This window comes from Haliotis rufescens, unplaced genomic scaffold (genome assembly GCF_023055435.1).
Source record: "Haliotis rufescens isolate VD_foot unplaced genomic scaffold, xgHalRufe1.0.p SCAF_14, whole genome shotgun sequence".
NCBI lineage: Eukaryota > Metazoa > Mollusca > Gastropoda > Lepetellida > Haliotidae > Haliotis > Haliotis rufescens.
The window spans coordinates 36004741-36015738 of NW_025963824.1; the positions used below are offsets into that span (position 1 = coordinate 36004741).

Genomic DNA, 10998 nt, shown 5'->3' on the forward strand with positions numbered 1-10998 from the left:
ACAGGTATGGTGCTGACAAACCTAGAAACATCATCGGGGCGAACTGGGATTCGAACCCACAATCATAGGTTTCTGGCGTGCCCAAGGGGCGCAACTCTGCACAGCGAATCACGCCGCCTTAGACGACTGGGTCACCCGTGCCCTCGACATCGTCACTTATGCGTCAAATTTGGAAACTTTTTTAAAGGTGGTACTTGTTGTTACCCTGCCTGGCGCTCAGTGTGAAGAGGATAAAACAAGTACTGGTCGGTTCGGTGTCAGTAATCTGTGTGTGTGTGTGTGGGGGGGGGGGGGGGGAGGTATTTATGTATCTCAGTGGGCTAGCACCATAAAATCGGCATTAGTCCGGACTGGCAAACAAAACAGATTCAGACACAGATACAGGCATTATTTAAGTCACATTTAAAACACATCAACCTCACATAGTCCCCCAGCTAGTATCGCGTAATGTGTCGTGAAGCCTTATCACCACACATGACTGAAGCTGTGTCAGCATCTCGGGAATCGATGGGACGTGAAACAACCATATGGTTTTGTTTAAACAAACTTGAAGATGCCTTTGGACACATTTGGTGATTCGATATTTCCTCTCTACATTTCAGTTTGGCATCTATCTCCTGTGCAGTAAGAGTGAGTGAGTATGGTTTTACGCCGCTTTTAGCAATATTCCAGCAATATCACGGCGGGGGACACCAGAAATGGGCTTCACACTTTGTACCCATGTCGGGAATCGAACCCGGGTCTTCGGCGTGACGAGCGAACGCTTTAACCATTAGGCTACCCGACCGCTCCTGTGTGGTAAGACTGTGATGGGATGACATGGTAAACGGCGTCTGGCTTAGTTCCCAGGCCAATTTGGTGAGGTTAGGTGAAATGGGGTATAACGTCGCGTCCAAGATTATTGCACGTATATAGCGACGTGCATGTACGTGTGTGTGTTTGTGTGGCTGCTTGTACTAGTCCGGACTGATGCCGATTTATAGTTCTATCTCACTGAGATACCATGCCACAGTTTAACATGAATACCCCATTCAGACACAGTATACTGACTCCGAGCCGACCAGTCCTTGTTTTAGCCCCTTGATGCCGAGCGCCAGACAGGGTAACAACAAGTACCATCTTTTATTTTAACGTCTTTTGGTATGACGAGGTCGGGGATCGAACCCTGGACCTTCCGCTCTCCGGGCGGACACTCTACCACTAGACCACGGAGGCGGTCCTCAGGCCAATTTGGACTTGAACACCTGCAATACAGGGACTTGGTTTATGTAGGTGGTATTAAGCACCCACAACATACAGAATTAGATCTGCCGAGTCTTGTCAGAAAATCTCGAAAGGTAAAACGTATCTACTCCTTGGTATGCAAGGAAATCACTTGAGCCCAGAATGGCATAATCAAAACTTGGGAATTTATCAAAGAAGTTAAACTTAAGGTTAAGTTGAAAGACAATTCCCTTTCACTGATTTATTCATCTGAACTACACGAGATCGGTGAAACAGCCTCATCTTGTTTATATTTAGATCTATGCACGGTGGGGACAAAAGGGGTTTAACGCTCACGACACCGCCGTGGTCTATTCGTATTAGTTCTGTTAAAAGTTTGTGGGGACACGGAGGGTTATGGGTAATTGCCTACAACTGTCTGACAATTCATTTTAGAGTAACTTTTACACAATATCGTTTTTTTCTTAGTTGTTCAGTTTTATTTTTAAATGAAACTCCCAAATTCATAATATGTTTGTCACCATATTGAAATGGAGACCCTGAACAGCCTGTGGCGCTTATTCCCCAGTGTTTATGGACTCAGAAGGGCGGTAACAGCATACGAGGTAAAAACAATAGTGAAGCATATTAAAGTTGAACGGGCAAACGAGTGGTTTTTTTTCTTCTAAATGTGTCAGTGTTGATATACAATTCTCAATAAGTACCGGGTATTTGTTTCTGATTGCAATTAAATTTGTAAAAACAATGTAACTTTCTTCAAGATAATATTTTCTTTTTCCAATTTCTTTCCAAATTCAAAACAAGCTGAATCCGCATTTTGATCTCATTCAACCATTCTCAACATTTCGACGTCAAAAGTTTTTTTCTTGTACTTGTCTTATTGTATAGCGAAGTCGGTTGCTTTGTTGTTTTACGCCGCACTCAGCAATATTCCAGCTCTATGACGGCGGTCTGTATAATCGAGTCTGGACCAGACAATCCAGTGATTGACATCATGAGCATCGATCCACGCAATTGGGATCGATGACATGCATCAACCAAGTCAGCGAGCCTGAGAACCCGATCCCGTTAGTCGCCTCTAACGACAAGCACAGTCACCTTTTACGGCAAGCATGGGTTGCTGAAGACCTATTCTACCCCGGGTCTTCACGGGTCTGTATGGCGAAGTGCATGCACGTGTCTATGGGTATGTGTGTACTAGTCCGGACTAATGGAAGTCCTAAAGTGCTTGCCCAATGAGATATCATGCCACAGCTTAGCATGAATAACCCACTCAGACACAGTACACAGCTCCGAAGCGATAAGTCCTTGTTTTATAACCTCAATACCAGGGAGTGAGTGAGTATGGTTTTACGCCGCTTTTAGCAATATTCCAGCAATATCACGGCGGGTGACACCAGAAATGGGCTTCACACTTTGTACCCATGTCGGGAATCGAACCCGGGTCTTCGGCGTGACGAGCGAACGCTTTAACCACTAGGCTACCCGACCGCCCCTATAACCTCAATTCCAAGCGCCACGCAGTAACGTGAGAAAAAGGCGATCAGATACAAACAGAACACCTGTAGGGTCAATGTGATATGCTAAATGAAGGCTTCCGATTGTAAAACACAATTGCTCAAGAAAATACTTGAAATATAGTTTTTTTCAGGGTCACCAAAAACCTCCCCTCCTATTCCAATGTCATTCGTCTCCAGTAAACCCATGTTGTGTTATTTGAACCAGACTCAATAGCTATGATGGTGAATGCGTCTTGGGTATTAATAACAGAATCAAAAGTGCTTCTTGTTACGGGAATGAGGGTGAGTTTGATTTAAGACCGATTTCTTCCAGCAACATTGCATAAATAAACTACTCAAAATGTGTTAGGGATCACCACCTAAAAAGGTAATACCGTATTCGACGTAATAAGCGCCCAGGGCGCTCTCAAAATTAGAAATAGGGGGCTCTTATTAGAAAATTATTTTGGTGAAAAAAAACAGTTAAAGGATAAATTTCGTGGTTTATGCGGACAGCCTGAAATGTTTATATACGACAGATATATTTTTCCAGAATTTAATTGCCCATAATTAAGGGTGCATGTAACACATGAGTGCGTATTATACGGGAATAAATAAGTTTTGAGTACATTGATCAATCGGAAGGGGTGCTAATTGGGATTGTTTACTAGCCAATTTGTTAGCAAATATCGCCGTGGGCGCTTATTACGTCGAATACGGTACATCAAACTATGTTCATCTGTTGAAAAAGCGAATGACAATACAGCACGAAGACATATCTTCCAGCTGCGTGGAGGAACACTGTCGACCAGCTGTGTGGCGGAACACTGTCGACCAGCTGCGTGGAGGAACACTGTCGACCAGCTGCGTGGCGGAACACTGTCGACCAGCTGTGTGGCGGAACACTGTCGACCAGCTGCGTGGAGGAACACTGTCGGCCAGCTGTGTGGAGGAACACTGTCGACCAGCTGTGTGGAGAAACACTGTCGACCAACTGTGTGGAGGAACACTGTCGACCAGCTGCATGTCTCTTGGTAGCTGATCTAGACTTCTGGTATTAGTTCCATGCCCTGCTGATCACACTTTGGCTGACATCAAAGACGTCTCTGACATGACGTTGTGTTGACCCACTTCAAGCATGCCTATACATCCACCATTGATGTTGTTGGAACATCAGTGCATTCAGTTGTTAGATTTTCTAGTAGCAAAAGCTGTGCTCTCTGATAACGATCTGCAATTATTCTGTCATGACATATCCAAACGTGCCCATGAATGAGTGAGTGAGTGAATATGGTTTTACGCTGTTTTTAGCAATATTCCAGCAATATCACGGCGGGGGACACCAGAAATGGGCTTCACACATTGTACCCATGTCGGGAATCGAACCCGGGTCTTCGGCGTGACGAGCGAACGCTTTAACCACTAGGCTACCCGACCACCCCTGCCCATGAATGAATGCCTGGAATTGAGGTCCTATAAGGGTTACCCAATCATTGAGTACCAGAATATTGCAATCTTTATTTGTTGGATAGTTTTGCGATATCATCAAGAAATGTGGTGCTTAGTAAACGTGGAGTCGTACACAATTTAGCCCCAAATTTTACACAAAACAGTTTTCAGTGAAACAGCATCATCGGTGGGGCCTCACTCAGCCTTTCCTCCTTCTGAGTGAGTGAATATGGTTTTGCGCCGCTTTTAGCAATATTCTAGCAATATCACGGCGGGGGACACCAGAAATGGGCTCCACACATTGTACCCATGTCGGGAATCGAACCCGTGTCTTCATCGTGACAAGCGAACTCTTGAACCACTAGGCTACCCGACCGCCCCTTCCTCTTTCTGAATGTGTGTGCGTGTTTGCATGCAAACAAAATAATTGAGTCAGACATACTACTGATTTTATTTTAAGCAACAATCCTTGCCACAGACACAGCATCAAGTCACAAGTCTGACCACCCGATCCATTACGACCAGCATAGGAAGTTAGGGACCAATGTTAACCTGGATTCATGGGTTCCCAATTTAGTCGCCTCTCCCACAATGATGTGCTGGGGATACATTCTACCTGTGGTCCTGAACCAGTCTTGGTTTGGTTTGGTTTGTTGTTTAACGCCACACTCGGCACAAGACGGCGGTCTGTAAATAATCGAATCTGGACCAGACCATCCAGTAATTAATATCATGAGCATCGATCCACGCAATTGGGGTAGATGACATGTATCAACAAAGTCAGCGAGCCTGACCACCCAATCCCGATAGTCGCCTTTTACGGCAAGCATGGTTGACTGAAGACCTATTCTACCCGGGAATCTTCACAGGTCCTGAACCAGTCACCAAAATAATGCTACGAGTCAAACAAAATATCCAGCCCATCAAACAACCAGCCCAAAAAGAAAGCAGATCGAGTCACCTGAACTCACTTTATTCCAAGATCACAATACCACTGAGATAGCACACAAGTGTAAATAACACAATTAAGTACAACAAAATGTAAAATGAAAATATTGCAAAAACTTCCTGAGTCGTTGCTTCTCCATGGTAATCACTGGGAGGCAGTAGGTCTGTTCATGTTACACATCACAACATGGTGGCAGCACATACTTATAAAAGTTCAAAATGTTTCTGTTGGCCTGTTTTTTTCAAAAATAGAGACATGATGGCAGTGTTAAAGCATGTGGCTGCAGCTCACCTGAACTTTGAAGAAACAATGTTGTAAATATTTAGAATCAGATCTGAAATCTGTGAACACATAGAGACACCACAGCAGGAATCGTTCATCCTAAGACTCACGTCCATAGACCTTGTAGTTTCATCAGACATGTCACAAATGCAGCAACACTAGAAAAACTGGTTAAGTGAAGGTCAAATCTCTTGGATTGATCAAACATCAAACTATGCCAGAATAAGGAATTATTAACGCATACCATTTCAAACTACATGCAGAAAGGACGAGTCATGGGCTAAACTTTTACTTTCAAACTGGTCATCATGGCATCTATGTATACAATCAGTTCAGAATACAGAAATCAGCTTCCTTGGCTTAGTAATAACATCATTACCATGACAGTCTGACTTGACATCTATGTCTTAATAAATGGTCATGTTTCTTGTGTGAACTTATTGCAAGGTTATATACATTACATATGAAAATGACATAAAACTGCTCGATGAATTAAATTGAGAAACGCAGTTAGTTTAAGGTCAGAGAATTTAAAATATTGAATAACCATGATTCTTTAAAAAATATATTGGTAATATTGTCAAATCAAGATTAAAATAAATAATTGTAAACGATGAAACTCAAATAAGCAGCTGCTATTGCCCTGTGCATAATTCATAAAAAGAAACAAAATAGAACAAATAGTTCCTTTTGACCAACATATAGTTAAATTAAATTGTATCTTATAAAACATAATCATACATTTCAGATGGACTGATGAGCTAAATAACTCACACACATTTGAGCAATGGTATATAATTATGCATGCTGTTTGAATATACATGATATGGAGTGGGTTAGGGACATATAACTTATGGCGGGGCACTCCAGAAATGGGCTTCACACATTGTACCCACATTATATTTTAAAATGTAAACATAAAAATAATTGCAATTGAGTAGTAGTTAACACTGAGATTCAAATTGGCATTGAAATGATAAAGAAAGTACATTTACACACACTGAAAATAGTCACAAAAAAAGAAAATTAAGTTGTCATTAACAAAACAATGTTGTACGGGTTTGAATCTCATTCAATGCATTTCAAGACGTACTGCCAAAATCATTTTCTTGCCATTCATTTCGAGTTTCAGTATTTATAGAACTATATATATTATGAACAAAATGTATGAGTAGATACCAACAGTAAATAAATAAAACAACACATTATTATAAGTATTTACAATATGTACAAGGATTGTGATACATGCTTAGAAACATATTTATATTGCATTTGTTTGGCATCAGGAACATATGTATATACATGTAATAAGTATGTACCATTATATGACAATTATATTGACAATGCAAGAACTGTATCTTGCAACACAAAGAGTGAGTTAGTATGGTTTTACACTGCATTTGGTGATATTCCATTGAACAAACGCTTTAACCCCTAGGATACCCCACTGCCACTTGCAACACAAAGAACAGTCTTTGGAACCATATTTTTGATACACATGAATCTCATCTACTGGATTTGTCTAGTGTCATGACAGCGAATTGGCTTTGATCAATAATTCACCAACATTCCATCCGTATGAGAGTGGGGAGCCCAAAAATGAGCTGAACTCATTTCACCCATGTAGGGAATTGAGCCTTTGTGGTGACGAGCCACTCTTCTGCTTCTCTAAAGAACTCATGAACTGCAAAGATAACACACATCCATATAAGTTTCTTCCAACTTCTAAATGCCTATAAACTTAACTACTGAACCACTTGTTCACCTCACAAACTTTGATCCATGAAAATAGTCAAAACATGGTTTCAGAGAGCTTACTTCTGACTCTTCCACCTCCATGTCCGATTGGCCTTCAGACGCAGCAGCATCTTCATTATCTAGCACATCCTCTTCATCCAGTTCCTCAGACTTGGACATCCCAATCTGTACTCCTCGGTCTTCCTAAATGCGTTTTTTCAAGTTGCTTCTTCTGAATCTTCTTCCTCCATGTCCGATTGGCCTTCAGACTCTTCATCATCTACATCATCCTCTTCATCAAGTTCCTCAGATGTGGACATGTCAGTCTGTTCTTCATGGCATACCTCAATGTGCTTCTTCATGTTGCATTTCTGAGTGAACCCCTTCCCACAGAACTGACATTGGAAGGGCAACTTATCAAGATGAGTCGCTTTGTGCACCTTCAGGGAACCTGGGAGTGGAAACCGTTTCCCACAAACATCGCACGCGTAGGGCTTGTCTTCAGGACTGTGCTTATACATGTGAGCTTTGAGACTCGCAGCTTTGTGAAACATCTTATCACACTCAGTGCACTTAAACTTCTTTTCATCATGCAGCTTCATGTGACTGTGCAGAGAATCCGCTCTTGACATCACTTTTCCACATATCTCACACTCAAAGGACTGCACTGCGGAATGAGTGAGTTTGTGCTGCGTAAGTGATGACCTGTTTATGTAAGTCTTGTCACATTGATCACATTGCAACAAATCACCCGTGTGAGTCCTCTGGTGCTCCTTGCATGTTTGTTGTGATGAAAAGATTTTGTCACAAATATCACACGTGAAAGACTGACCTGTGTGCACAGACATATGAATTTTCAAACTTGACCTAGTTTGGAATGTCTTTTCACAAACGGTACAAGAAAATGGCCTTTCACCTGTGTGTGATAGAATATGTAGTTTTAAAGAGTCATATCGACTAAACGCAGCATCACACTGATCACAAGTATAAGGTTTTTCACCAGTATGGCATCTCATGTGTACTTTCAGTGCACTGGCGTGGGCAAATGGCCTTTCACACACATCACACTTGAAGGACTTGACTCCTGTGTGGACCAGCATATGTGACTTCAAAGATCCTGATCTTGTGAATCCCCTCTGGCACACTGTACAGATGTACGGTTTCTCTCCTGTGTGGGTTCTAATGTGATCTCGGAGCTGCCCCGCTGAAAGGAAGGTCTTGTTACATTCTTTACACTTGTGGTTTCGTTCTTTCTTGTGGACCCTTTTGTCATGTGTCCGGAGATGAGAAGATTGGGTGAATGCTTTATCACAGATTGTACACTTATAATTGCGCAGTCCAGCATGGAATCTCATGTGTGTCCTGAGGGAAGACTTCTGTGAGAATTGCTTTGAACAAACATCACATTTATGAGCCTTAACTCCAGTATGGGTGAGCATGTGGGAACGTAGTGAGTCCTTCCTGTTGAAGCGGTTTGGGCATAATTCACATTGAAATGGTTTTATACCTGTGTGGATTTTCATATGACCTGTTAAATCCACAAAGAACTGATGACAGACTGTACACTCTGACTTTGGTTTCTCCAGCCCATTATGTTCAAGCATATGATTATCAAAAGACTGTTTGCAAGCAAACTTCCTCTCACACACCGCACACTTAAATCGTTTGAGACCGGTATGAGATCTCATATGTGTTGTCATGTTCGACTTCTGTTTAAAAGTTTTCTGACAAACTTCACACTCATACAGTGTCACTTGATCATGCAAGCGCATATGAATCTTCAAATAATCCCGACGCTTAAATGAAGACTCACAAACTCTACACTTGTAGGGCTGTGCTTCTGAATGTGTAAGGCTGTGTGTTTTCAAAGAGCTCAGACTATAGAATGCTTTATCACATGTATCACATTTGAATGACCTTGTTCGATCTGTATGGATCAGTTCATGCTTTTTCAGATTGTTCAAATCCCTGGTGATGAAGTCACACTGCTGACACTTGTAAGGCTTGTCATCACTGTGGGTCTTCATATGTGTATTTAGAGAGGAGGAAGTCGTAAAATGTTTACCACATTTCTCACATTTGTAGTTCTTTAGTCCGCTATGAGTCAACATATGTTTTTTCAAATCTTTTGATGTAAAGAACATTTTCCCACAGTTCTGACAGTCATGTTTTCTGACAGCATTATGGACAACTGTATGTGCAGCAAGACGGGCCTTCGTTGTAAAGGTTTTATCACACTGTTGACATTTGAAAGAATAATCTCCAATATGAATCTTTGTATGGTCATCAAGCACAACTTTTCTTTTAAAACATTTCTCACAAATATCACACTTGAAAGGACGTTCTTCAGAGTGAGACAGTTTATGATTTTTCAGTGCAGTGGAGGTTCTAAAAGTACTCTGACACTGGTCACATGGATGTGGTTTGGTTCCAGTATGTATTTTTAAGTGGTCTTTCAAACTGTTTCGGTCAGAAAAGCTGTTGTCACAAGATGTACACTTGAAAGGTTTTTCACCTGTATGGATACGTAAGTGGTCCTTCAATCTTATTTTCTCATAAAATGCTTTATCACAAATTTCACAAACATGAGATCTCTCGCCAATATGTCGCCTAATATGAACCTTCAGACTGCCACTGTCACCGAAACACTTGTCACAGTGCTCACACTTAAATGGTTTTGTTCCTGTATGGATGTTGGTGTGTTCTAGAAGAGATGCTTTTTGAGTAAACACCTTCTCACAGACATCACATTTGTGGGTCTTTATTTCAACAGGCCTCTTCAACGTGGTATCGTTCTTCTTTTCATGGTGTTTTTTCTCATGTTGCTTCAGATGGGATTTGTCAGAAAATGTCCTACCACAATGTTCACATTTTAATGGGGAGTTGGAATGTTTCTTCATGTGATGTTCAAGGTGTGCAGCAGAGGAATACCTTTTCTCACAAACACTACATGAGAAATTCTTTTCCTTACAAATTTGTGCATCTTCTGAAATGACAGAAGACCCAAGCACAGTTTCTTTCCTCCGTTTCTTTGCCATTGGCGACTTCTCATTAACTCCATCATCGCCTACGCGCTTTCTTTTTTCAGATCCTTGTGTCCTGCCTAGATCAGGTTCAGTCTTTTCTGCATGTCTTCTCTTGTGTTTTTCTAAATGGTCTGCATCAGAATAAGATTTCCCACACATATCACACCTGAATTTTTTATGACCTGGTTGTGACTTCTTGGAAGAGTTCTGTTCAGTATAAATTTCACCAGTCTCAGTCTCAGTCTCCGCTGGTATTGTCAGACTGTTCTGTTTTGTAGATGTTCCACCAGACTTGGTCTCACCTGGTATTGTCAGACTGTTCTGTTTTGTAGATGTTTCACCAGTCTCGGTCTCACCTGATATTTTCTGTCTGTTCTCTTGTTTTGCAGATGTTCCACCAGACTCAGTCTCACCTGGTATTGTCAGACTGTTCTGTTTTTTAGATGTTCCTCCAGACTCGGTCTCACCTGGTATTGTCAGACTGTTCTGTTTTGTAGATGTTCCACCAGTCTCAGTCTCAGCTGGTATTGTCAGTCTGTTCTTCTGTTCTGAAGATGTTCCACCAGACTTGGTCTCAGCTGGTATTGTCAGACTGTTCTTCTGTTTTGTAGATGTTCCAGCAGTCTTGATCTCACCCGGTATTATCTGTCTGTTCTGTTTTGTAGATGTTCCACCATTCTCAGTCTGGCCTGGTATTGTCAGTCTGTTCTGTTTTGTCGCTATTCCACTATTCTCAGTGTCACCTGGTATTGTCTGTCTGTTCTTCTGTTCTCTAAATATTCCACCATTACCTGGTATTGTCACTTTATTCTTCTGATCTGTAGATGTTCCA

The 10998-nt window shown here is 41.6% G+C and overlaps 1 protein-coding gene across 1 annotated transcript in view; it reads right to left on the bottom strand.

Annotated features, from left to right (window-relative positions):
* Window positions 1-5119: 5119 nt before the first annotated feature.
* LOC124118877 overlaps window positions 5120-10998 on the bottom strand; it is a 49017-nt gene continuing 43138 nt past the window's right edge. The window contains exon 3 of the mRNA XM_048395370.1: window positions 5120-10992. Within this exon, the coding sequence (XP_048251327.1) occupies window positions 7359-10992 (3634 nt within the window). The 3' untranslated portion in view covers window positions 5120-7358. The remainder of the gene's footprint in view (window positions 10993-10998) is intronic.